Genomic DNA, 27,604 nt, shown 5'->3' with positions numbered 1-27,604 from the left:
TAAAGATCAGCGAAACAATTGCGTGAAATAATATATAGTGCCATGGTAAATACAAGACACAATGGAGCAGATTTATCAAGCTGTCTGAAAGTCAGAATATTTCTAGTTCCCCATGGCAAGCAATCGCAGCTCCCCTTTAAAATATTCATGAGCACTGGTAAAATGAAAGCTGAGCTGTGATTGGTTGCCATGGGCAACTAGAAATATTCTGACTTCCAGACAGCTCGATAAATCTGCCCCAGTATGTATTTGAGATGGCTAAGAAGAACAGCGCAAGAAAGTAATTGAGGATGAAACCACGATCATATCAGATAAATCATATGTGCCGGCGATGTATGGTAAACACAAAAACCCAGCATCCAAATGCTGAACAATAACAAAGAGGCGAGCTGAATAAAGAATGAAGTAACATAGATCTTTTATAGTATTAGACGGAACAATAACCACAATCATGTGTTATAGCACCCCTGTATGCAAGGTAGATAGAGAGTGGACCAAAAAAGACTTAAGTTGATATATATATGAGGAGTGCAGGTCGCGCCGTACTGCAGAATTCATGCCGCAAATATCCAAGTGTTAGTCCAGATATACCAGACATGAATAGGAGTCAATAAAATGACCTCCATGTATGGCAGATTTCATTGATCGCCTCATTAAAGGAAACCTACCACTGCTCGCATGATAATATCATGCGAGCAGACCACCTGGTAGGCTATTTAATACTGATGCCGGCACATACTTTAGTTCGGCACGGCGATCGTTAGTTTAGATAAAAAAATGTTTTACTTATATATGAAAATATTCCTCCGGTGCTACCCTACGTCATCTTCGGAAGGGAGATGCCTTCCGATCTTTAATTATTCCCGCCTCCTTCATTGTAGCCGTTTCCTTCGGGTGCCGAGAGCCGTGACGTCGCCAAGCTCTCGGCACCTATCGCGCATGCGCAGATACTAACTCTCACACAGCCAGACATTTTGCTCAAAAGCAAATGTGGATTTACCGTATTTGGTGGCCCTAGTACATTTATGGCAGGGGGTCTCTATTGCATAGTTCCCATCTTGAATGGCATAGCATTTAGTCTCTGCCATTGCTTTAAACCGAAGTCCTTGCAGTCCCCCCTGATCTCCTGAGCTATCACTTGTGTTGCTTTATGAATGAATCCGTCACTGATTGTTACATTGCTGGAGAGTTATATTATCCCCTTTAAGTCTCTGAGGAATTTGTTATTTTCCTTATGCTTTGCAGACTGAATAGAGACTACCATGTACAGCAACCTGCAAACATAGAACAGTGTGTAAGGTAGTCTACCTACTCATCCAGCCATTAAAGTCTGTGTCTTTAGGAGATAAAGTCTCAGCTGTATTCTTATGCTATCCTATCCCCAAACACACACAAAAGTCACAATAGTCACCTGTCATGTACAGCAAATATTGTAATACCAGTAGTCACAGGTGTCATCATTTGCCTTCAGGTATCCATTATACGCAATACCATTTACCATCGCTAGATGGCAGGACTGTAACGCATAGAAAGCCTGCCACCACCAACATGGCGTCATTCCACAGACAGTGACGCGTTTTCTAGGCGCGTTTTCTTACGCCGGCTTTGCGGTTCTCATAGCAACATGTAAACAGATTGAAGTTCCCATAGCAGCTGCAGTATATACCGGAGCCTGGACCAGCAGCATGAGCGCCCGCACCTTCAGCCCCTCCGTGCGGGTGGGGAATTGGAATGAGGACGTGTCCCTGGACGAGGTATACGTGATGCTGGTTATCTATATACTGGTATATGTGTAATAATATCACCCCTAGCACTAGCTAACGTGTAATATGACTGTGCATACAGCGCCACTGCAGAGAAGAGGCCGTGCAGGGTACTACAAGTCCGGGTCCAGTGTATTCTTCAGCTCTGTGTTTACAGTGCATGTACATACACACACATACAGTGGCTATAAAGTCATACAATGAGGTGTGAACTGATCCCCTATAACATTAAAGGCAAGTATAAGACAGAACTACTAACTTATATATTACAGAACCTGTTTACAACCAAGTATTATAGCCCTATTCACTGCGCCAGATAAAAAGCTGCCAAATGTAACGCCTGGGCTCTTTTTCCCTGATGACTTATACAAATTGTGACGGCAGGGCCGGATTAAGGCTGGTGGAGGCCCTTGGGCATAAACTACTGTCCCCCTCCTCCCACAATTTTTTCAATAAAGTAAATTTTGCTAGAAATAAATATATACAACCACCCAGTAACAGTGGCGTAACAAGACTCTACTGGGCCCTGGTGCAAACTTTGAATCAGGGCCCCCCTATACCTAAACTCTCACTGCCACCCCTGTCCTGCACATTACACAGAATAATACTCATAGAACCGTACTCCTTATACACCGTATAATAGTGTCCAGCAGCCTCCCTTATTCCATCAGCTTTTATTAAAGAAATGCTCACAGCAGCCCCCTTAAGAAAATGTCAGCAGAGACCCCCTTAATGAAACGTCAGCAGAGACCTCCTTAATGAAACGTCAGCAGAGACCCCCTTAATGAAACGTCAGCAGAGACCCCCTTAATGAAATGTCAGCAGAGACCCCCTTAATGAAACGTCAGCAGAGACCCCCTTAATGAAATGTCAGCAGACACCCCCTTAATGAATTGTCAGCAGAAGCCCTCTTAATAAAATCTCAGCAGACGTGCCCTCAATTTTATGCTCCCAGCAACCCCCTTAATGAAATGTCCATTGAGGCCCTATTAATGAAATGTCAACAGATGCCCCCTTAATGATATGTGAGCAGAGACCCCCCTTAATGAAATGTCAGCAGAGACCCTCTTAATGAAATGTCTACAGAGACCCCCTTAATGAAATGGCAGCAGTTGCCGCCTTAATTAAAGGGAACCTGTCACCAGGAGACCCATTTATAGCACTCCCCCAGTCCCCACAGAGCATAGTACATACACTGCCAAAGTGTTTTTGTATTAAAAATTGGTTTTACAGAAAAAAAAGATATGTTATATTGTACCTGTCATTAGCATCTGCTGTGTGACTAGGCAGTTGCCAAATTAGAGGGGCTGGAAAGGAGCAGTTCCCCCCACCCTTGGGGAACAGCTTCTCCATGTGACCTTTTCAAATATATGAAAACACCCATCACTGGGCTTAGCGACGCCCCCTGCTCCTCTACAACCAATCCCGAGTGAGGGGAGTTATTCATATATTTGAAAAGGTCACATGTTTCCCAAGGGTGGGGGGGAACTGCTCCTTTCCAGCCCCTCCCAATTGGCAACTGCCTAGTCACACAGCAGATGCTAATGAAAGGTACAATATAACATATCATTTTTTCTGTAAAACCTATTTTTTATACAAAAACACTTTGGCAGTGTATGTACTATGTACTATCTTTAGCACCACAGTAAAATAACAAAATAAAACTTTACCTCCTCCCACTTGCCCTCCTCTTCCTTCCAGCAGTGTGGTGCAGGCGTCGCAGTGTTTGATGTATCGGCACTGCCTGAGCCAGGACACTGACGCCCGCGAGCTCCTCGGCCTATGGCAGAGCATATTGTTCCTTCGCTCAGCCATAGACATGGGGGGATGTGTGTCTTCCTCTGGCTACTACCCCTGCACATATAGTGTGCGTATCACCGACACTATAATCCACCAATAGTTGGTTGGGGCCCTCCCAGTAATCCAGAGCAATAATCTGGAGATATTCTGATGGCATAAGAAGGAGATATATGGCTGCATACGTACTGTATGTTACATTTGTGTTATACTATGACAGCCGGTGATCTCTGTATATTCTTCTTCTAGGATCTTCTGAAGGATTTCTTAGAAAAAAGAGAAAAGGGAGAGCTCCTGATACAAAAGTCAAGCAATCTTAAGAAAAATGTTTTACAAAAAGTAAGAATTTAATATACTGTACAACATGTGTATGTATGTGCTACAAGCTATCAGGCCTCATTAACAATAAGTGAATGCATGTCTTTCATGTTTTGGACTCTCAACCCATTTCAGTTTATAAAATAACCATGAAAATTATATTATTCATTTTACTGGACTGAGCATATGGATTATTATGTGATGTAATTCAAGGTTGTCATATCTGCCAAAATTATACCATCCTGGCTATTTCTGTGTTTAGACAATATATTTTGTGATACAAACTGTAACATGAACACATAGCACCATGTAGATAACAAGCTGGAAAAAATCACTTATTTTTTGGATTTGCTTTTGTTCAGTTTTATAGATAAACTAGCTGTAGATCCCGGATAGTAAATAACTGCTCTTAGCTTTAACAATATAGAATGGGTTAACAAAAAATATTTTATATGTATCTATCTCTCTCTCTCTGACTGTCTCTCTCTCTTACTGTCTCTGTCTGTGATTGACTGTCTCTGATTGTCTCTGGCTCTGACTTTCTCCGTCTCTGACTGTCTCTGACCATCTCTGTCTCTGACTGCCTATGTCTGACTGTCTCTGACCATTTCTGATTGGATGTCTCTGTCTCCAACTGTGTCTGACCGCTTGTGTCTCTAACTGTTTCTGACCGTCTGCGTCTCTGAGAGTGTCTCTGTCTGTCTGTCTCTGACTGTTTCTGTCTCCGACTGTCTCTGTTTCTGTCTCTGACGTCTCTGTCTGTCTCTGTCTCCATTTCTGATTGTCTCTGACTACCTCTGTCTCTGACTGTCTCTGACCATTTCTGTCTCTGAGTGTCTGACTGTCTTGTTCCGTCTCTGTCTGCGACTGTCTCTGTTTCTTTCTCTGTCTCTGACTATCTCTGTAAGAGGGATACACCGCACTGCATTTAAGACGAGAGATGTTGAAGTGAGGGGTCTGTAATAATGTAGTCTGCTTTGAGGGAATGTCTCTGGCGAGGTAGAGGGCTCAATTACTTTTCTTAGGGGAAAGAGGAGGGGTGTAATCTATAAGCTGCTGCGTATTCTGGTGTGTAGAAAAAACGTGGTGGTCGAAAACGCGGTTGAGAGTAGAGAAAGGGTGACCAGATAGAGATTGTGCTGCTTATTGAGACAGAGTAGTGCTTTTTAAGACAGGTCAGTGCTTAATATTGTTCATTTAAAAATATATCTATTATATCTGAATATTAAGCTTGTCAAATAAATGTTTTTTAAATGAACAATATTAAGCACTGATCTGTCTTAAATAGCACTACTCTGACTATCTCTGTCTTTCTCTGACCGTCTCTGACTCCTTTTTTCTCTATCTATGTATCTGACTGTCTGTCTATCTCTGACTGTGACTATCTCTTACTGTCTCTGTCTTTGACTGTCTCTGACTGTCTTTGTCTCTGACTGTCACTTTGTCTATGGGGAGATTTATCAGTAGTGTCTGAGAGCAGAACTGGTCTAGTTTCCCATGGCAACCAATCAGAGCTCAAGTTTCATTTTCCCACAGCAGTTTTTAAAATTATGGCTGATCTCTGATTGGTTTCAATGGGCAACTGGAACAGTTTTGCCTCAAACATTTCTGATAAATCTCCCCCTACCTCTGTATCCTTATCAATATTAGGAGGACCTTTACCTATAGTAGCGGTTATACACTCGCCGGCTACTTTATTAGGTACACCTGTCCAACTGCTCGTTAACACTTAATTTCTAATCAGCCAATCACATGGCAGCAAATCAGTGCATTTAGGCATGTTGACATGGTCAAGACAATCTCCTGCAGTTCAAACCGAGCATCAGTATGGGGAAGAAAGGTGATTTGAGTGCCTTTGAACGTGGCATGGTTGTTGGTGCCAGAAGGGCTGGTCTGAGTATTTCAGAAACTGCTGATCTACTGGGATTTTCACACACAACCATCTCTAGGGTTTACAGAGAATGGTCCGAAAAAGAAAAAACATCCAGTGAGCGGCAGTTCTGTGGGCGGAAATGCCTTGTTGATGCCAGAGGTCAGAGGACAATGGGCAGACTGGTTCGAGCTGATAGAAAGGCAACAGTGACTCAAATCGTCACCCGTTACAACCAAGGTAGGCAGAAGAGCATCTCTGAATGCACAGTACGTCGAACTTTGAGGCAGATGGGCTACAGCAGCAGAAGACCACACCGGGTGCCACTCCTTTCAGCTAAGAACAGGAAACTGAGGCTACAATTTGCACAAGCTCATCGAAATTGGACAGTAGAAGATTGGAAAAAACGTTGCCTGGTCTGATGAGTCTCGATTTCTGCTGCGACATTCGGATGGTAGGGTCAGAATTTGGCGTCAACAACATGAAAGCATGGATCCATCCTGCCTTGTATCAACGGTTCAGTTTGGTGGTGGTGGTGTCATGGTGTGGGGAATATTTTCTTGGCACTCTTTGGGCCCCTTGGTACCAATTGAGCATCGTTGCAACGCCACAGCCTACCTGAGTATTGTTGCTGACCATGTCCATCCCTTTATTACCACAATGTACCCAACATCTGATGGCTACTTTCAGCAGGATAATGCGCCATGTCATAAAGCTGGAATCATCTCAGACTGGTTTCTTGAACATGACAATGAGGTCACTGTACTCAAATGGCCTCCACAGTCACCAGATCTCAATCCAATAGAGCATCTTTGGGATGTGGTGGAACGGGAGATTCGCATCATGGGTGTGCAGCCGACAAATCTGCGGCAACTGTGTGATGCCATCATGTCAATATGGACCAAAATCTCTGAGGAATGCTTCCAGCACCTTGTTGAATCTATGCCACGAAGAATTGAGGCAGTTCTGAAGGCAAAAGGGGGTCCAACCCGTTACTAGCATGGTGTACCTAATAAAGTGGCCGGTGAGTGTATGTCTCTTATGGTAAATACATGTACTATAATATGCAGTCTTGTTTTTTTTTTCGGGACAAAATGCAGTTTTTCATAGCACAATTTGTGTTTTATATGACTATTGAACGTTATTAACCCTTTCTGTAAGGCAAATTTTAAAAAGAACTCAAATGCAATGTTTTTTTTTGTAGCAATATGTGGAAGAAGTAGCTTTAATAACAGACTGGAAAAGTCGATACAGTGGATATTATGGGGTTAAACAAAATTGCATCCTCCTCCGTAAACCCCTCTTGGCAAAGTTGAAAGAGAACATGTTATTAGTAATTCAATACCAAGTATCTTATATGATCATTGATATTTTGTTGGACCTATCTTTTAGTATACCTGACTTTATGTTTGTGGACATAACAGCTCTGGTAGAAGTTCTCTTCACCTATAGGGCACATCTGTATATGGGATGGGTTTCCAGAACTTGTATTTCTAGACCCCAGCATTTTCATCAACTCAGCTTACTGCTATTATTTGCAGAATTAAGGTCAGGATTTACTACTTTGCTGAAATAAATGTCATTATTAGTCAAGCACATGAAAGCCTATTAAATATTCCTTTGCCTAAATTATCAGCAATTTGGTTAAGTACACCAAAAAGAAAAATAATGGCCTCCTATGTAAACCCCTCTAGCCGTCATAGCCTCTCCGAAGCAGGTGGCATTTTTACTCTCTTTGGTAGAAATAATACACAACCATTGGCAAACTATTTAGGCAACATTGAAAGTGAGGATGTTATTACTATTTGAAATCCAACTCACTGTCATTATTTTATATGATCAATGCTATTGTTTTGGACCTACCTTTTAGTATACCTGACCTTATGTTTGAGAACATAACAGCATAACAGCTACTGTAGACGTTCTCTTCACCTATAGGGCACATCCATATATTGGATGGGTTACCAGACCTGGTATTTCTAGGCCCCAGGATTTTCAGCAACTCACTGCTTTTATATGCAGCATTAAGTCCAGGAATGACTACTTTGCTGAAATAAAGTACATTATTAAGCAAGCACATGATAGCCTATGAGATATTAGTTTGGCTAAATTATCAGTACGTTGGTTATGTACACCCAAAAAAAAAAAAATAACGGCCTCCTCAGTTAACCCCTCTAGCCGTCCTTGCCTCTCCAAAGCAAGGACCACCGGCAAACTATTTAGGCAACATTGAAATAGAACATGTATTACTATTTCAAATCCAACTCACTATCATTCTCTTATATCAGTGGTGGCGAACCTATGGCACGGGTGCCAGAGGTGGCACTCGGAGCCCTTTCTGTGGGCACCCAGGCCTTCACTCAAACACAGAGTTTGCCAGCTATGACTCAAGGCTGTCTCATTGGAGCTCCTGCTCTGGGTCCCCTGATCCTTCCCCTTCAGGGGACCCTGGAGGGAAGCTACAATCCAAATTTCTCCATCATCTTTCTAATGTATTGGTGAACTCAGTTGGCCAATACTATTAAAACCTGTGATCTAGCAGGATCAATAGGTTACTGCTTAAATTGTAATGTTGGCCATTTGCGACATATAAGTGGGTTTTGGTTGTAGTTTGGGCACTCCATCTTCAAAAGGTTCGCCATCACTGTTATTGATCAATGTTATTGTTTTGGACCTACCTTTTAGTATACCTGACCTTATATTTGAGGACATAACAACTATTGTAGACTTTCTTCACCTATAGGGCACATCCATATATTGGATTGGTTACCAGAACTGATATTTTTATTCCCCAGGATTTTCAGCAACTCAACTCACTGCATCTATATCCAGCATTTAGGCGAGGATTTACTATTTGCTGAAATAAATTACATTATTAAGCAAAAACATGATAGCCTATAAGATATTTCTTTGTATAAATTATCAGCACTTTGGTTATGTACACCTTAACCTCTTCCCAACATGTGGAGTAATAGTAAGTCACACGTCGGGTGCGGGTGCACTGAGAGAGCTCAAGGGCTGAGCCCTCTCCATAGCCGGTAAGTCTTTGCTGCATATTGCAGCAAATACTTACCAGTCACACTTACAGCTAGCACCGCAGGAGGCCCATGGGCGCCACCATCTTGGCAAAGCCTGTGGCTCCCCGTGATGTCATTAGGGGGCAGCGATTGCTTGCCATGACAGCCTTGAGGCTGTCTTGTTTTAACCCATTGATTAATCCTCATACAATGCCATACTGTACTATGGCAGTATATGGTAGGATCATTCAGACAATCTAGGGTTAGAGTGCCCTAGAGGGTCTGAAAAATAGTAAAAAAAGAAAAAATATATATTAAAAAAACCTAAAAATTCAAATCCCCCCCTTTCCTAGGAGTGATATAAATATAAATAAACAGTAAAAATCATAAACACATTAACGATCTATCAAAATATACACTGCTTTTCACCCCATAACAGAAAATAGCACCCAAAGTCGAAAATGGCACTTTTTTCCATTTTGAAAAATATAAAAAATTCTATAAAAAGGTCATACAGTCCCCAAAATAGTATAATTGAAACATCATCAAAAGACACAAAAAATGACACCACCCTCAGCTCCGTACACCAAAGTATGAAAAGTTATTAGCGCCAGATGGCAAAATATTTTTTTTTTGTATAGGAGGTTTTAATTATTTAGGCAATGTTTACTTCTCAAGATAGAATACATGTTATCACTATTTTAAATCCAACTTACAATCATTATGTTATATCATCAATGCTGTTTTATTGGACCTACCTTTCAGTATACCTCATCTTATGACTGTGGACATAACAGCCCGGACTTTCTCTTCACCTATAGAGCACATCCATATATTGGATGGGTTACCAGAACTGGCATTCCTAGGCCCAAGGATTTTCAGCAACTCAACTCACTGCTTTTATATCCAGCATTGAGGCCAGGATTTATTACTTTGCTGAAAAAATTACATATTTAAGTAAGCACATGATAGCCTATAGGATATTTCTTTGTATAAATTATCAGCATTTTGGTTTTGTACACCTTAAAAAATAAATAACAGCCTTTCCATAAACCCCTCTAGCCGTCCTAGCCTCTTCAAAGCAGGGGTGGCATTTCTACTCTCTGTGGTGGAAATAATACATAACGATTGTCTAACAATTTAGGCAAAGTTGAAAGAGAACATAATTTTCGTAATTCAAATCCAACTCACAATCATGATCTTATTTGATCAATGCTATTTTATTGGACCTACCTTTTAGTAAGCCTGACCTTATCTTTGTGGACATAACAGCTCTGGTAGATGTCATTTTCACCTATAGGACACATCTGTATATTGGAAGGATTACATGGACTGATATTTTTAGGCACCAGGATTTTCACAGCAACTCGGCTCACTGTTATTATGTCCAGCAATAAGGCCAGGATATACGACTTTGCTGAAATAAATAACATTAGTTTAGCACATGATAGCTTATAAAATATACCTTTGCCTAAATTATCAGCACTTTGGTTATGTACACCAAAAATAAATAACGGCCTCCTCCGTAAACCGTCATTGCCTCTCCAAATCAGGTGGCATTTCTACTCTCTTTGCTAGAAATAATTCACAACCATTGGCAATCTATTTAGGCAACATTGAAATTACTATTTCAAATCCAACTTTCCAAATCCAACCATCATTATCTTATATGATTGTTGCTAGGGCATAAATTACATTATTAATCCAGCACACGATAGCCTATGAAATATTCCTTTGCCTTAGTTACTAGCACTTTGGTTATGCACATACCCCCCAAAAGAGAAATAACGTCCTCAGTGCATCCACCAGTAATGTCCCCCACACAGCCCGCAGTAATGTGCTCACACAGCCCCCCAGTAATTTCCCCCACACATCCCCCCAGTAATGTCCCCCACTAATGTGCCCCACACATTGTTTTTTCTATAATTGTTCAAAAGTAGCAAAATATAAGACAAACTAAAACAAAATTGCCGAATTTTACATGTTTAATGTACCACTAAATGGCATCACTGAAAATACCACATAACACCAACTCTCATACAGTTAGGTCCCTGAAGTTCTTGGTTATTTTACTGTGACCTTTGAGAGTTGTAAGAACATGTGAAACCTTCCAAATTCAGAGGAAAAAAACACTCCCTACTTTAGAAATAACCTGCAAAATTGGACTGTTTCTTACCTGCTAATTTGAGGTGAGCCTGGGATTATAGATTGAGGAGCTGAAAGCTACAGAGTAACTTGCTTCTCAGAGTAATAATGTGATTCTGCAATCAGCTGCTGCAGAACATCACTAAGGTCTAGAATCCCAGCAGCTGTGATGTCACAGGAAAGTGAGAATTCTATGATGAGGAGGCCCAACAGTAGCCTATTAATATATCCTATAAGAATTAGTTGAATTGTTTCATACAGTGGGTCCATACATACAGTCTACAGTGGAGCAAACATACATTATATGGGTCCCTTCACAAAAACACAGTGTGTAGGGCCCTGTGCAATAATACAGCATGTATGGGGCCCTGTACACGGATACGTGTAATATGTGGCAATATGCAATGGTACAATATTATGAATTACATTCTTTTAGAGGAGTCCATATGTATTGTGTTCTTGTATTCTCATTAATGACAAATAACCATGGAGTACAATTTGCCAATAAAGTAAGAATTATATAATTATGCTATGACTGCAACTAGGGCATATATCTATTGAATGGCGATGTCCTATTTGAAAGCACCTCATGTAGCCATTGCACGTTATATAATCCTTACTTTAAGGGCAAATTGCTATTATAAACTTTGACAATAAAAAATAGACCCTCAAAATGTGCAGTGAATGAACTGTTACTACATAAGAGATCTCAGGGCAGACTATGGAGCACGTCTACAGCCCTGCTACATCAATAAGCCTTCAGTCAATAGGGTCTCTCTTTTTGGCACACTATAAATGATAGCTGGGAAATCCAATGGATTGTTATGGCCTTCAAGGCCTAGCCCTAGCATGCCGCTGCTTTATGCCTACAAGTTTTAAAGATGCAGCCTATTAAGTAGGTAAAGCTTATATAGTATATCCGCTTTACTAAGGCATTATATCAGCAATCACCAGATGTTATTAAAAATGTGAAATACAGTTTAGTAACGTTTATTGGAAAAAAACAAATAACATTAAATAAATACAACCAGTTATTCCATAACCTGTCTGCCTAGTCGAAATGGACACGTATGTTGGTTCAATGTCACAAACTAAACATATTGCACATGTTGGGTGGCCTTGCATCACACAGAAGAGCGGACACTTATTATAATCTTTAAGGCTTCATTTACACGGCTGTTGGGGAACGTATATACTGTATCGCCGATGTATATACGTCGTATATACATCCCCCATAGACCCGGCACAGCTGGCCCCATACCATTCCGTACCTGGGGAAAAGATAAGACATGCCCTATCTTTCCCCGGAATAAGGGGCCTTGCGCCATGTTTCTCTATGGAGAGGGGCCGGGGTGAGCAGCGCTCCTCTGCCAGATGCCGACGTGTGTCTACCGTGCTACGGTACGGTGGGCAATGTGTGTTTTACTTAGGACAGAATAGGCACTGTTTTTGAGGTACTGGAAAGTGGGATTATCAGGGGGCCAGAGCCTCCTGCTAAATCCATCAGGGTCAGGGGGTGATGGGAATGTATCATAAACGTGGCCCATGGTGACCAGTCATGGGAATGACACAAACTTTCCTGATCAATGGAAGGTATTTTTGTAATGTTCTTTTTGTAATGTCTGATTGTCCTAAATGTAAACATTTTTCTTTATCAGGCAGATCTTTCCATTTGTACGGATGGATATCTTCATTTCGGAGATACAGTCATGTTACTTAATCCAGAAAACAGCGAGGAGTCCCTGAGTAATCCATCACCAGTGTATGGGAACTATACCCTCTCTGTAAACCCAGAGGAAAGTGCGATACATGCAAAGAGCCACCTAACAGCCCCATGCGGAGTCAGCGGCAGCAGCAATGTCAAACCTTGTGGAAGAAATGCCTTCATTATTACAAGGTATTATTACATCGGCTCTTATTTAGATCCTATAAGGGGTCTGTATAACATCTCATCGGAGGTGCTGTTTCCCACTGATGAGAAAAATAGTCTAAGGAGACATTTTTCAGGCAATGCCCCTTTGGAAAAGTATATAAAATATCTCATACCAGCCATAGCAAAGACACCTATCTGTAGTCAGCACTGTTTCACGTTGCTTGTTCCTCATCAGTACATAGCAGGGTAAGTTCTGATGAAAATACCTTAAACCTAAAACCTGAGGAAAGACCTATAGTTTATGATTTAAAGGGGTATTCTGATATTTGGAGAAGCCCTCAAAGAGCAACTTTTGTTTAAAATAATCTATACTCACTTTTTGAGAGGACCCTTATATCCCTAGGGTTTAATATTGGATCTCTGTTTTCCGAGGCTTCTAACTTGCCCATTGTACTCACTGGCCTCAGAGGTCATCTCTGAAAGTGACTACTGAGGCTCATTGGCTCATCACTTCCAGTGTAACAGAACTGGAAGCCCTGGAGGCTCAAGAAGTAGCGATATTATTAAAGGGTCCTCAAGGGAACTGAGTGGTGAGTTTGTAGTGAGTCTTGCAAAAATTGGAAAATCCCTCAAAGTAAATATATTTTTTAATAAACTGCTCCTATGCCTAGGACCACACATATAGGAGTCTTAGCTTTGGGCAACAGGTGTTCTAGGGGTTTCTAACCTGGGGTAACATAGTTCAAACTGTAATGATTATCCTCATTTCATGTAAAGTGACTGCATACGGATTTCTATTATATGACAGTGTAGACGGCAGTGAACCTGGAGAACCTTTGTGCTACGGACAGAATTTTGCCTTGAGAACAGCAGAAGAATTCATGGGCAATGTAAGTGATTCCAATGATTATCAAATATCCCAATTTTTAATCAGCTACTGAAATTCGGTATATGAGATACCAGCGCACATGCATCATACATAATGTCATTGATTATTTCTAAACTTATATTCTAATATTAATATTCGATTATATTTTCCAGTTATATCTGACAAGTGATCGTAAATCTTTTCTTAAGAGCAGTAAGAAGTCTCATTTACAGGAGGTCAGCTTATCAGACCAGCAGTCATACGAGAGCTGCTGGCAGGTGGTTTACCTGGACCCACAGCTTAGAATGGAATATGAGGGACTGCCTGTGCCGGTGAGTATGTAATGTCACATCTATATATTGCTATACAGTACAATACCTGGACATACCAGAACAATACAGCAAGATCTGTCCTACTGTAATATTTAAAATTACCAGTAGAGGGCGCACTACAGTCAGGAAAACCTTTGATGTCAAAGATTTTTAAATATTTTTATGGGAAATATGCAAATAGATTTTCCTAGATGGGACAAGGTATCTGTATATAGATGTATTACTGCTAGTGAAGCGGCTGTATGTAGATGTATAATTGGTCGGGGAGGCGTCTGCATATAGATGTATTAGTGGGGGTGAAGTGGCTGTATGTAGATGTATTATTGGCAGGGGAGGCGGCTGTATAAAGATGTATTACTGGGCTGATAGTAGATAGTGAGAAGGAAGACGTGTATGTATGATACAGTCAGTGTGGGCCTCCACCAACCTTAATTCAGCCCTGATTACAAGGTACAAAAGAGTTGTGGTTATCCTTGTCTCATCTAGGGAAACGTATTTGCATATTTCCCAGAATCCCCTAAATCTATTAGCCTGCATTGCCTTAATTGGCAAACTTTCTGTAAGGAGAAGTCTTATTCCCTGACACTATGTAAAACAGACTCCTAATAATGATAATAATAATAATAGTTGTAGTTGTTATTATCATAATAATGATTATTATCACTATTATTCCTATACTTTGTTGTATAGGAATTATTCCTACTCTGTTGAAGAGAGCCCTTTTCATTAAGTGGGTGTAGATATTTTAGCAACACCCTATGCTGGTTAGTTCATAAAATCATGTATGAAACACACAATCTACATTGACTAATAGAAGTAAGATGCTGTTGGAGTGCGGGCAGAGTTGGTAGACAGGTATTTTAATGATGGGTTATAGATATTGATGACAATTCTTGCCACATTAAGGTGTAAATCACTGTAAATCCGTGAGCCATGCCCCACTGTCACAAGTCCCACTCAGTTAAAATAATTATTTCTTGAAAGTGTGAAGTCAAAAGTCCAAAAAGTCACAGATTTTAGCGTCCTCCAAAAAGTGTGTATATAAAAATATAACTTTTATCATGATAATAGTTTTCCAAAATATTTTTGAATGAATGATTGTTTTAGTGATCCATGAATATTTGGCTTAGGAATGAAGTTACTAATACAAAACTCTTTCTAACTTCAGGCAAACACCAAAGTCCTCATTGTTCACAGTAAAACGAATCAATGCTTGGCTGTTCTCAGAAAGTATATACTATGGTAAGCCACAACATCCACTTTTATTGTACTATTTGGTTTAACTTTTTTCGCTTTGATACCATAGAAACACCTGTAAGGGCTGGTCCACACACATAGGCCCACATTTACCAAGGTCCGTGCGCCAGTTTTCTGTTCGCCTTTACACGTTCTTTTCAGTGCAAACTGATTGCACATGTATTTAGGAAATGTCTGCACCATATTTGTGTCGTACCCAACTGTTTTGTGGAGCGGCTGCACTATTCTTCATGCAACACAAATTTCTGCACTGAAATGGGCGTTCCAGTGCACAGTCGGACCGTGTGACACAGTGCAGGGAGCGCCAGATTCATTAAGAAGGGGCGAAAAAAATCCTGAATCTGACACACTCTGCACTATACACAAGCAAACTGCACATAGTACACACTGCGCTGAATTGGAGCTGTCTTCATTCATATCTGTAATTTATGCTGCTTTTGCTCATCAGACTTTTTACTTGTCCACTTATCTGACATGTGCCCATCTGGGAGGTGACTCCAGATGGACTCATAGGGGGTCATTTAATAAGGGCCCTAATCGCTATTTGTCGGTGCGTTTCCCCGAAACTTACCGTTTTGTGCGGAATTGCCCAGGGTTTGTGGCGCACGCGATCGGATTGTGGCGCATCAGCACCGGCATGCACACAACGGAAATGGGGGGGGGCGTGGCCGTAGGAAAACCCGCCCTATTTTTTTAAAAAAATGTGTTGCTCGACACGCGCTTACCTGCACCCAGCAACCGATGGTGGACTTCAGCGCAGCAGCGACACCTGGTGGACATCGGGTGCACTACCATAGTGTATCGCCAGAAGACCCGAATCCTCGTCTGAGAACGCGCCGCTGGATCGCGACAGGACCGGGTAAGTAAATCTGCCCCATAGGCTTCTGGAGCTAGATATTACGTTACTAACTCACCCCAGCTGCTTTATTTACAGATTAATACTTCCCTATAATGTATTAATCATGCTAAAGATGAGTCAGAGAGCAGATTTTCTCACCATGATTATCTAAAATACTAGTAAATATAGTTTTAACTCTCTGAAGCCGTGGCGGCTCTTTATGGTCACACCTCATCTGCTTATGGTTTGTTTCAGGACATTATTTGGCAAGGAGTGTGAAATCACAGCACACACACACTTAAATGGACACAGAGTTGAAGAAAATGAAAATCACTGGATAATTGTGACTGGAAACCCAAGTGATGACATAAACACAATGTTTGACAGACCAAAACCACCGAGTGAAGACCAGAATGAAAGCAAATCTGCTTGTGAACTGCAGGATACATAGTATATCTTGTAATAGCCGTCAGCTGGTTAACTAGAGTAAATTCTATTAAAATAAAGAGAGAAAAAAATCTTTGTTGTCATTTTAACAAAACATGAAGATGTAAAAATATTATGAGGGAATTGTGGCCAGTGTTGAAAGGAAATTAAAATCCATCATTGTAAACCAAGGACACTTACTCATATAACCAGGCTCTGATAGAACCCTTCTGGTTCATTAGCATAATTAAAAAAAATGGTATGGATATCTAATATAAGAAGATAACCACAGTCACTGTGCTTGGATTTATTTGTAAGTGCCCCTGGTTTATCATGATAGATTTTTATGGGAAATTTCCTTTAAAGAGGACCTTCCACCTGCTCTATCATCTCTTAGCATCCCTTACTAAGTGCTGCTTCACTTTTCTCTTTTGCTCTGTGGCTCGTACACAATCAATGTCATTATTTTTGGATCTCTACTGTTAGATGCAGACCGTCTGCTACAAACCAGGGCCACCCATTTGACAGTATAATATATGTATAAAATAATATAGAGGGCCTACAGTCAAATGGGTGCATAAATAAGCATATTAAATACTGAAACTTCATTGAAACTAGAATTTTGTTGGGGAGAAAAGCCCAGACTTCACTCATAACCTGAGGCTCTCCAGAAATGTGAATGTAGCTAAATAGAAAAACTATATTGTCCCTGGCAATCTGTCCAGCTTTTATTTCTCAAGAGTTTCTTTGAACTTGATAGCTGTGAGCATCATTAGTAGTTTTGCTTTAATAGTGTTTTCCCACATTCTTAGGCCTCATATACAGAACCATGAGGCACATGGTCCTTTATTTGTGGCCCGGCTGTCATGGCTCAGCCCTCCCATTCCAAAGTTCTAGAGTCGTAACACAGGAAGGAATAGGACCTGCTCTATAATTTGCAGCGCGGTTAGTCTGTGGTGAGGCATGGAGCATGCACCACACCGTGAGCATGGCCCCACCACATGATTGTGTGCATGAGGCATTAGACAGAAGACCCCCTACAACATAATGGACTGCTTAGACTACCACTAAACCAAGAACTTCATCCAACCTCTTATTTGCTCTTATTTGCACACTCTCCTGCATTACCACTGCATAAGGGAATTGTTCCAGTTGTCCCAGAGGTCCCATAGAAATCAATGGCACGCAAGACAAAACCTGTCCGGCCGTGTATTCATTTCTATGGAACTTCTAAGATGGATTACAAGACAAGCCAATCCTGGAAGTAGTACAGGGCATTTTTACATGGCTAATTAAAGGAAATCTACCATTTGTTTTGATGCATTATGAACCAAACATACCTTGAGAATGCTGTAGCTACATTAATGCAGAAACTATCTTGTTTAATCCCTTAGCCGAGTGGATTTGCTGAAAAAACAATTATAAAATTATGATAATGAGGTTCTGTCGCTCCTGTGGCTGCCCAGGCGCTCTTCTCACCCTAATTATGCTCTGCTACAGTCTTGTCCTGCCCAGCATAAGCTGAGAATTCATCATCACTGTGTTGTCCTTGACAGGCAGAAGTAATCAAGCACTGCACCATCCCCCACCTGCTGTATATGAGTCATCCAGCTCAGGTTGATTAGTCCTGTCTGGACAGATCAGGAAGCTCTGTGTGGTGTGTTTATGTTGGCACCAAGCTTTCTCAAGGTCCTAGATTTAATAATTGTTTTTTCAGCAAAACCACTCGGCTCAGGGATTAAATAAGATATGTTTTTTGCATCGGTGTAGCTACAGCATTCTCAAGGTATGTTTGCTTCATAATGCATCAAAACAAATGGTAGGTTTCCTTTAAATATCTCAAGATAAAATTCCTTTAACCATATGGAGTAGTAGGCATCCATTGGACAGAAATACATTCCCACAAACTATGGCAGAATACATTCCAAAAATAGTTACTTTTCCTCTGTGTTTACACCTATATATTGGAAAATGAGAAATTAAGGAGTAAAAATAAATAGAAATTAAAGTAAGAATGCAAATACTGGGCCACATTTTTGAGAAATAGGTGTAATTTTCTTGCAGGAAAACCATTAGAAATATATATAGTATATTACAGTGCTTTAATTATAAATAAAATTACGTTGCTTATAAAAAAAATATACCGTATATACTTGAGTATAAGCCGACCCAAGTATAAGCCGAGGCCCCTAATTTTACCACAAAAACCTTGTAAAACATATATTTATTACTCGAGTATAAGCCGAGTTTGGGGTTTCAGCACATTTTTTTGTGCTGAAAAACTAGGCTTATACTCGAGTATATAAGGTACTCTTATTTGTTTCGCCTACAATTCTTTCATTTGCTACATGTAGCCTTTTTTGGTTCTACAGCTAGGTACAATGAGAATTGCATGTTAATCTAAGGGACAGAGAAGGAACAGAAAGATGGACCCAGCCTGTGAGCTCAGAAACTGAACCAACCAGACTTTTCCTACTTACCAGGCCCGGCAGCTGCCACAGATCAATGTAAGAGCATCTGCCTGTGTGCTGCGCTGTCTTCCTGTATCAGTGCACATGCAGATGGCAGCCGCGGGTCCTCCTCTCCCTGACGCTTCTACCTCACATCACCCCTGGGGCCCTGGATGTCCCCTGAGAGCGGGGAACTCATCCTGCTGTCGGTCAGATTACTGTGGTGGAGCACCGTGCAGTTAGTACGATGCTCCACTACCGAGCCGAAGCAGTAGGAGCCATTGACGTCTCTACATCACCTCTTCTGCTTCAAGGAGGAGACGCTATGTAGTGATGTTATAACAGCTCATCCTGCAGACCAAGCCACGTATTAGTGCTCATCATGTGTGTTTACTATGTGTGTATGATGATCTGGGGGTATTACTGTGTATGGGGAATATAACTGAGTGTGTGGGGGGGGGGGGTATTACTGAGTGTGGGGGGGTATTACTGAGTGTGGGGGGTATTACTGAGTGTGGGGGTTATTACTGAGTGTGGGGGTTATTACTGAGTGTGGGGGTTATTACTGACTGTGGGGGGGTTATTACTGACTGTGGGGGGTATAACTGAGTGTGTGGGGTGTATAGCTGAGTGTGTGGAGGGGATATAGCTGAGTGTGTGGGGGGCATAGCTGAGTGTGTGGGGTGTATAGCTGAGTGTGTAGAGGGGATATAGCTGAGTGTGCAGTGGATCTAGCTGAGTGTGTGTGGGGTATAACTGAGTGTGTGGGGGGCATAGCTGAGTGTGTGTGGGGTGTATAGCTGAGTGTGTGGAGGGGATATAGCTGAGTGTGCAGTGGATCTAGCTGAGTGTGTGTGGGGTATAACTGAGTGTGTGGGGGGCATAGCTGAGTGTGTGGAGGGGATATAGCTGAGTGTGCAGTCGATCTAGTTGAGTGTGTGTGGGGTATTACTGAGTGTGTGGGGGGCATGGCTGAGTGTATGGGGTCCTAGCTGAGTGTGTGTGTGGTGTATAGATAAGTGTGTGGAGGGGATATAACTGAGAGATCTCTATTTGAGAGTGCAGGGGGCTAATAGTTAGTGATGGGGGGGGGGGGGGGGTGAGTGTGTGGGCTCTAATTGAGTGTAGAAGGGACTCTTATCAGTGTACAAGGACTGTATCAATAAACAGTAGAGATAACCAGGAAGACAAGCCAAGGGGTCAGAAGAAACCACATATAAGCAGAAAGAATAAACGCTGAAGATGCATTATATCTATGACAGCGGGGTAACTGTGAACCAGGAAGGAGACAACAGGGTGTGCTGCATTATTAATGCTGCTAGGAAACATAGACCAGTGTAAATCCGCGCATCCTCAGCAACCTCTTGTTGATTGCTCATATATATCAGTAAATAAATTTACAAAGATTATTCAGTAATAAAGATTGGTGGGAGTCCAACCATTGGAAACATCACACATCAGTTGTTGGTATAGACTGAGGCGCACTGGAAAGTCCTTAATTATTGTTGATATAGAAACATCTCTAAGATGTAACCATACGAATATGTATTTGGATACACATTTTACCAAACATGGGTTCCTCCATCACAACAACGTATCTTGGCAGTGTGGATCTTATTTGTACAGTATTTCTTTCAGTTTTCCACATGTGGATTGGAAACTGTTCTTCACATGTAACTTTTCATATGTCCTTTATGGTTTCACTGCAGCTTCAAACCATTCCTGTACAATAGCTTTATTCTGATTTACCCATCTGGCATTTGCTTCTGTTCTTTCTATGGCTTGGTCAAGAGTGCGAATCGCTGTGCCAAAACCAATATCTTGATTGTCTTCTTTGAACTGTTTCAGCTGGTAAGTGAGCAAGAAAAGTGATTACATTAGTTTTTTTGGAAAAAAATGACAGGATAACTAAAATATTATGTGTAATTGCAGAAATCAGTAGGGCACATAATAATACTTTGTAATATACTGTATGAAAGAAAGTGGTTTCTTTGTCCTGTCTTTTTCCTCACTTTCTTATTGCTTTTAGTAGTTTGTAGTGTATATACCAGCTTTTCTTCCAATACTCACACTGATAACTGATAGATAGAACTGATAGTAGAGGCTGATAAAGTTTCTAGTGACTTAACTCTTTACAGGCTGTCACTGGAGGGACCTATCCCTTCACGCAGTTTAACCCCTTGTCGCCGAAGACACTTTTCACCTTCCTGACACGGGCTTTTTTTTCAAATCTGCCCTGTGTCACTATAAGTGGTGTTAACTTTGGAAGGCTTCAACATATCCAAGTGCTTTTGAAATTGTTTTCTCATGACAATTGGTACTTAGTGTTAGTTGAAAAATTTTGGTGGCATGTTTTGCCTTTTATTTATGATAAAAACGCAAAATGTTGACATAGTATTTTATGCTTCCTCTCATTTTTGTAGGATGTTATGGGGCTTAGAACTTTAGGTGCGATTTTTCACATTTTCATAAAATACCCAAAATTATTCCTTTGACGGACCTGCTCAGATTTCTGATCACTTTGAGAGATCTAAATAATAGTAAGTTTAATTGTTTTACAGCGGTTAAAACAAAATCGTGTGCAATTTTGAAATCCTAATTTTTTTGGCTAAATGAATGTACTTTTCAAAAATTTGACACATTTTCAGTGGATAAAAATCCACAAAATTTGATGCCCATTGTCTCCTGAGTAGGCCAATACCCCATAAGTGGTGGTAACCTGCTGTGTGGGCGCACGCCAGGGCATTGAGGGGAATTTGCGCCATTCAGAGCTGATTTGCATTGTCGCTTTTTAATGGCTGTACAATCTTTATTTTTTTGGCAATTTGGACATGTAAGGGGTTATTTTCTGAGAGATTAGATTCACCTTACAAATACTTCATTTTAGTGAGTCTTTAGCTTGTTGATGAGATTTTATTAACTCTTGAATGTATAGGGGAAAAGTAAATGGTCAAATCTGGTTTCCTGTTTTTTTCCTAGTTTTTAATTTTTTTTAATTTTACGGCGTACACTAAGCAGTCCATTAATGTCTCAGATTTATTATAGATTTTTGTAATTTTGTGGCATTTTTTACTTCATTAGGTACGTATAGGGGATGTTGGTGTTTAAGGGACTATTACTTTATTTAATTATTTTTATTAAAAAGAGACTTTAAGTGTTTTAAATAGTTTTTCTTTTTTACATACAGGTTGGCTTGAACAAGCAATTTTCTGATCGCTTGTTAAAGCTGTTAATCATGTAACACAGTGTAATACAGTTGTAGTACGTTGTGCTATGTAATACACTGAGCATGTTGCACATGCCGGGTCCAGCCAGGAGACAGGGCCGGCTGCCATCGAGTAGCCCCGCGGCACTGCCCAGAAACCGGGGCTGCCATCAGAGCAACGGACTCCCAGGGAGGAATCTCTGACTGCACGTGTTAGAGGCGGGTGTCAGCTGTAACATACAGCTGAAACCCGCAGCTTTTGGGTCCAGATCCATTTAGCAGCCGGTGCCAGAAGCTAGACATAATGCTACAGCGTAGTGTGGGAACCTACCCCCCACCATGTAATACTATTATGTCAAATGTCACGACAGGGTCAATTATCGAGAGAAATGTTCTCTAAGTATATAGGGCGTAAGAGAAGATGCCCACAACCAAACTGATTCTCAGATGTAAAAGAAATTTACCAACAACATGATAAACCAGGAGCACTTACTCATAGACCCAGGCAGTGTGAATGTTTAATCTTCTTATATTTGTAATACATGGCCTCCTTACTTCTAAAACCAACTTTTAAACACTGCACAAGAGCTGTGGAAGCAGGGAAGGGGGTTGAGCCAAATCACAGAGGGGCTAGGGTCGATTTTAAAAGGAATGAGGCCATGGATAACAAATATAAGAAGATTACCACAGTCAGGGCACCTAAGTAAGTGTCCCTGGTTTATCATGATTGATTTTGATGGAAGTTTTTGTTAAATGGACAACGTTTTCCGGAAAAAAACCTGACATTTAAATTGATGGATTAAAAAGTATTGCATTTACTGCAATCATGTGCAGTTCATTACAAAAACTTCTCCCTTTTTGAATGTTGCTAGCCATTTATCTTAAGCTTCCTCTACTTAAACGGCTACTGTAAAGCAAGGAAGGAGCAAAGTTAGACACTTGGTGTTATACTTTTATATTGAATTTCAGGACATTGATTGGCTGCAGTTCCATAGGCATAAATGTATGTCACCACTTCAGTCATGTTAACAAAACAATGGCCCATATTTACTAAAGGACCTTGCGCCAGTTTTCTGTCTGACTTTGCACGTTCTTTTATGTGGAAACTTCATGCATATGTATTAAAGAAGTGTAGTGGCTGCACAACACCCGACGCAACACAAATTTCTGCACTGAAAGTGGCGTTCTGGTGCTCGGTCAGACTATGTGCCACATTTATCATGCAGAGTCCAGCTGAATTATGTTGCATGCTATATGTTGCAGGTGCACCAAAAAAAGTGTTGCACTCTGTCGGGGCAGGTCAGGGAGGGTGCCAGAGCTGCGTAGTCTGTAGGCGCTATATAAAATAAAGAATTATTATCATTATTTTTAAATGGGCGACACAATTCATGAATCTGGCTCCCTCTGCACACTACATAGGCAGACTGCACGTCGTTTGCACTGGTTTTAGTAAATGTGGGCCAATGAGTATTGGTGCTGTAAGCATTTCCAACCTTTACAAAGTTTATGAACAACTTGGAAACTCTCTGTACTTTGGGTTTGGCATTTCTAAGTGCTGGATTGACATACTTAGAATTCAGTAAGAATTTACTGACTTAGATTTTACTTACTTGATACAATTCAAATTCTGTGGAGAATCTTTTAGTGACTCCAGTGATGAGATTACCAAAGGAAGAAGAACCTCCAAATCTACCAGAGAAGATACAATGAATACAGATTTTTCATACTGTATCAGATTTCTCTAATATTTCACTTCATTAAATGTAGGCACTTACTGTTGATAGATCTTTCCCCAATTTGCTCTGACAAAGTCCCAGGCAAGGTTTTGGCCTATCACGTTATTAACAACATTAGTAATCGTGGAAACTGTATCTTGCCTGCGGATTATTGTGGAATCCAAGGAAAACTCCAATAGTCTGTTTATTGAAAAAATGATGAAATAATAAACAGAAATCAGATCTTGTGTATAGTGATGACATTAAGTAAATCCTTTATCTCTACAATGTTATCTACTCATTACCTATTAAGGATCCAGGGTTCTTTACTACATGCCAGACCTGCACGTAGTTTGTCAGCCTCTTGTGCATTAGTAGTGTTCCTGTACTGTTCCAATGCAAAATTCCATTCTTCTTCGCCTCCTTGAGCTATGGCTTCACAATAAATGGCCGACCTTAGATTTGGGTGAATACTGTTCATACAGACAAAGAAAAAAACATCATTGGTGATGTCCTTCGTTTATAAGCCAGTTCAGTTTGCATGCTCACTCAACATAGCATACATAAGGAATATGATGTTAAGGGGTATGTTAAGTCATTGGTATCAGACATTCACAACGTCTGTGAATATAGCATCCAACCGTCTATAGAAGTAATGGACCAGCCCTTATTTCTGTTATTAGCAAGTATTATCAGACTGCCATGAATATGTATTGCTATTGTGGTATAGCAATTTGTAGAGATCTAACTTTTTTGGTTCCTTATATTAAACCCCCTACTACAGGAATATAAGGTGTAAGCGAGTGTGTTGTGTGATAATGCAAGGTTAATCCACTTGTAAATACACTGTTTTTAAATGCCATAAATGGTACAATGATAGTGTTGACCAAAATTTGGGTCTTCACTAAACATGGCGGGTTTGGCATCCATGACCCCGAACAGGCTGTTGTTTGGGCTTCAGCCTCTTAGAAACCATAGCCATCCCTCATTTAGCATTGGTGTGATTGGCTAGGGTGAACATGTGCTGTATACAAACAAAAACAATTACAGAGAAATGACAGAGCTAGGGAGAGGTTGCTGAATAAGATAGGGGCAGACGGACAGGCAGGGAATTAATGAAAACAAATCATTGCCCTTTACGGATCAGTTAAGTAGGGAAAGGAAGATACTGTCATAAGGAACAGTTGGAGATCTGAAATAAATGCCCTTTTAAGGGCACTCTGAAGAACTGCATGCTGCTATTCATAGGCTGCTATAGTGCAGGGACAGTCTTAGTACTGTTTGCATTTACTGCATTTACAGCATCATGTAGTAAAACCTTAAAGAATCAGTCTTAGTGCTATTTGTATTTACAGCGTCATATAGTTATACCTTAAACAACTAGTTTTATTACTACCTGCATTTATAGCATCATATAGTAGTGCCGTAAATGAAAAAATCGGAATACTATTACCATTTACAGCATCATATAGTAATACCTTAAAGTACTGGTCTTAGTACTATTTGCATATACAGCATCATACAGTGTTCTGTTACACTACCATTCTTAGTACTATTTGTATCATACATTAATCTGTTACATTACCAGTCTTTGTACTATTTGCTTCAGTGTTCTGTTACAGCACCAGTTTTAGTACTAATTCCATCATACAGTGTACCGTTACACTACCATTCTTAGGACTATTTGCATCATACAGTGTTCTGCTACACTAGCAGTCTTAGTACTGTTTGCATTATATAGTGTTTTGTTACAGCACTAGTTTTAGTACTATTTGCATTTACAGCATCATTCAGTAATACCTAAAAGGACCAGTCTCAGTATTATTTGCATATACAGAATATAGTTGCAAGATTCTCAAAAAACTTGTGTTGAAGGATTAGGGTATGGAAGGCAAACCACACAAGAGATCTACGATAATGATGAAACCCACCTGCCAACTGCTGTGGCTTTCTGCGATATGCAGACAGATGAGGGCATCGGTGAGTCTTATAAGATGCCAGAGGTAGTGGTCAGTAAGCCTTTAACCATAATGAGAGGAAAAGTTTGTTGTTTTCCCATTGCTTCTTTTAACACTATAAGAATAACTGGGTCTGAATGTTCAGAGCACCTAAACCCGCAATGAATGGAAGGGTATGTGGTTTTCCCATTGCTTGTTTTAACACTATAAGAATAACTGGGTCTGAATGTTCAGAGCACCTTTACCCGCAATGAAAGGAAGGGTATGTGGTTTTCCCATTGCTTCTTTTAACTGGCTCTGAAAACCCAGAGCAACTTTAACCTCAATGACATTAACAGCATTTTATGTATTTCATATATTGCATTATTTTCTTTGTGTATTTATTTTTTTGTTATGTTATTACTTTAAGTATTTTTGTCAACTACCCTGTTATTGCCACCATTTTTCAGCCCTCTACCTCTTACTACCTCCATTTATAGCCATTTTAGGTGTTAAAATTTGGGTTCCCATTTACTTCAAAGGGATTCATGTTCAGGGTGAAGTTCAGGGTCAAGTCCGTGTTCAGAACCAAAACTCGGATGAAGTTGAAGAGGTCGAATTTTGACCAACCTGATCATCACTATACAATGATTTTGTCATGATACCTGCATCACAAGACAGCATCTAGTAGGGATCCCTGCCAGTAAAACCATTATATTTTCTTTTATCCTAAGGATACACAGCTAGATTCAAGGAAATACTAGTTTCCGACCATTTCAGGAAAGATGTGGTTATGGTTGTACCATATTGCTGTTTTCCATCAGTAAGCAGTAATGAGTTGTATCACATAACTGCTAAGGCCACTGATTGGCTGCATGATAAAGTGGGGAGAGGCTGGGGAAAAATGTATAGTCTTGAATCTGTTAAATGTGAATTTTGGCACATACATACCCATTAACATTTGAATTTTTCCATAAATTAAAGAGTCTGGTGGCCAATTCTCCACATTCTTGGATTCCATAGCTACAAGCCATGCTCACTGCATTTATTTCACTGTATCTGTAGACAAAACAGTTGAATCACTAGAAAGTAAGACAAAATATATACATTCAAATATTATGTAACACCAAAAATCTTAGTGTACCTAGGAGTTTGCTATAACTGTTTCCCAGTTGATGTCACAACCAGGAAGTCCCGCCCACTTCAGGAAAAGTTGAGAGGATATTACAGATAGCCTCATATATCTATTAGCTCTATATCTCAGTATAGGAAGAAGCCAGGAGCATGATACAGGTATCTTTGGAATTGTTGTCAATGGCCTTCTCCAGCTGTGCTAAAAAAAATTTTGTCAGGTAACCTTACAGTTATGCTTTAAGCCTTTGCATATAATGTACTTACTGATCTTGCAAAGTAGCAGGTCTGATGTTCCAATCATTTGTCTTGTTTTTAAAATAGTCAAACAGTGGGGTAACTTGTTGCTTCATATAAGCCTAATGGAGAAATTCAGCAATTTGGTGACTGTCGACATCACAATGTGAATACAACATTATACAGTAGACTGTAACTATTATATTGCTCAATTTGTCTGTGAAACAATGAACTTGGTCAACATGCATGCAAATGTAAACCTCTTCTACAGCTTTGAGATATTGTAAAATCAATGGCAACAATATATGGTGAATATAATAATTATATGATATTTAATATTAATGATACTATCTACCGGTACATTTCTGGTTGGTTACGTTGTACTGTTATTGAAAAATAGTCACAGACAAAAGGTCTCGGGCCCT

At 40.3% G+C, this 27,604-nt stretch overlaps 2 protein-coding genes across 3 annotated transcripts in view; one reads left to right on the top strand and one right to left on the bottom strand.

Moving 5' to 3' along the window:
- The first annotated feature begins 1,545 nt into the window (after positions 1-1,545).
- Positions 1,546-16,619, top strand: CFAP161 (cilia and flagella associated protein 161). 2 transcript variants are annotated; one of them, XM_072148461.1, is made up of 7 exons: positions 1,546-1,754; positions 3,810-3,899; positions 12,569-12,807; positions 13,592-13,673; positions 13,825-13,983; positions 15,152-15,225; positions 16,334-16,619. In XM_072148461.1, the coding sequence occupies exons 1-7, from the start codon at positions 1,686-1,688 to the stop codon at positions 16,527-16,529; spliced, it is 909 nt and encodes a 302-aa protein (XP_072004562.1). In that variant the 5' UTR covers positions 1,546-1,685; the 3' UTR covers positions 16,530-16,619. The 2 variants fall into 2 exon arrangements, with proteins under 2 accessions (XP_072004562.1, XP_072004563.1); XM_072148462.1 differs by lacking the exons at positions 1,546-1,754; positions 3,810-3,899 and adding an exon at positions 11,190-11,317.
- Positions 16,620-18,227: 1,608 nt separating this feature from the next.
- Positions 18,228-27,604, bottom strand: part of LOC140127596 (aminopeptidase N-like) — a 31,602-nt gene continuing 22,225 nt past the window's right edge. The window contains exons 15-20 of the mRNA XM_072148460.1: positions 27,210-27,301; positions 26,763-26,870; positions 24,180-24,347; positions 23,935-24,075; positions 23,770-23,848; positions 18,228-20,802 (exon numbers count right to left, since the gene is read on the bottom strand). Of these exons, the coding sequence (XP_072004561.1) occupies positions 20,647-20,802; positions 23,770-23,848; positions 23,935-24,075; positions 24,180-24,347; positions 26,763-26,870; positions 27,210-27,301 (744 nt within the window). The 3' untranslated portion in view covers positions 18,228-20,646. The remainder of the gene's footprint in view (positions 20,803-23,769; positions 23,849-23,934; positions 24,076-24,179; positions 24,348-26,762; positions 26,871-27,209; positions 27,302-27,604) is intronic.

This window comes from Engystomops pustulosus, chromosome 4 (genome assembly GCF_040894005.1).
Source record: "Engystomops pustulosus chromosome 4, aEngPut4.maternal, whole genome shotgun sequence".
Taxonomy (NCBI): Eukaryota; Metazoa; Chordata; class Amphibia; order Anura; family Leptodactylidae; genus Engystomops; species Engystomops pustulosus.
Note: the sequence above shows the minus strand (reverse complement) of the source record. Positions and strands in the feature narration are given on the sequence as shown.

What these genes read in the sequence shown, in the direction of transcription:
- CFAP161 (XM_072148461.1), top strand. Translation starts at nt 1,686, where the DNA reads ATGAGCGCCCGCACCTTCAGCCCCTCCGTGCGGGTGGGGAATTGGAAT. An exon ending in AGAAAAATGTTTTACAAAAA is followed by an intron (nt 3,900 to 12,568) that starts GTAAGAATTTAA and finishes TTTCTTTATCAG; the next exon opens with GCAGATCTTTCCATTTGTAC. An exon ending in ATGAGGGACTGCCTGTGCCG is followed by an intron (nt 13,984 to 15,151) that starts GTGAGTATGTAA and finishes TTCTAACTTCAG; the next exon opens with GCAAACACCAAAGTCCTCAT.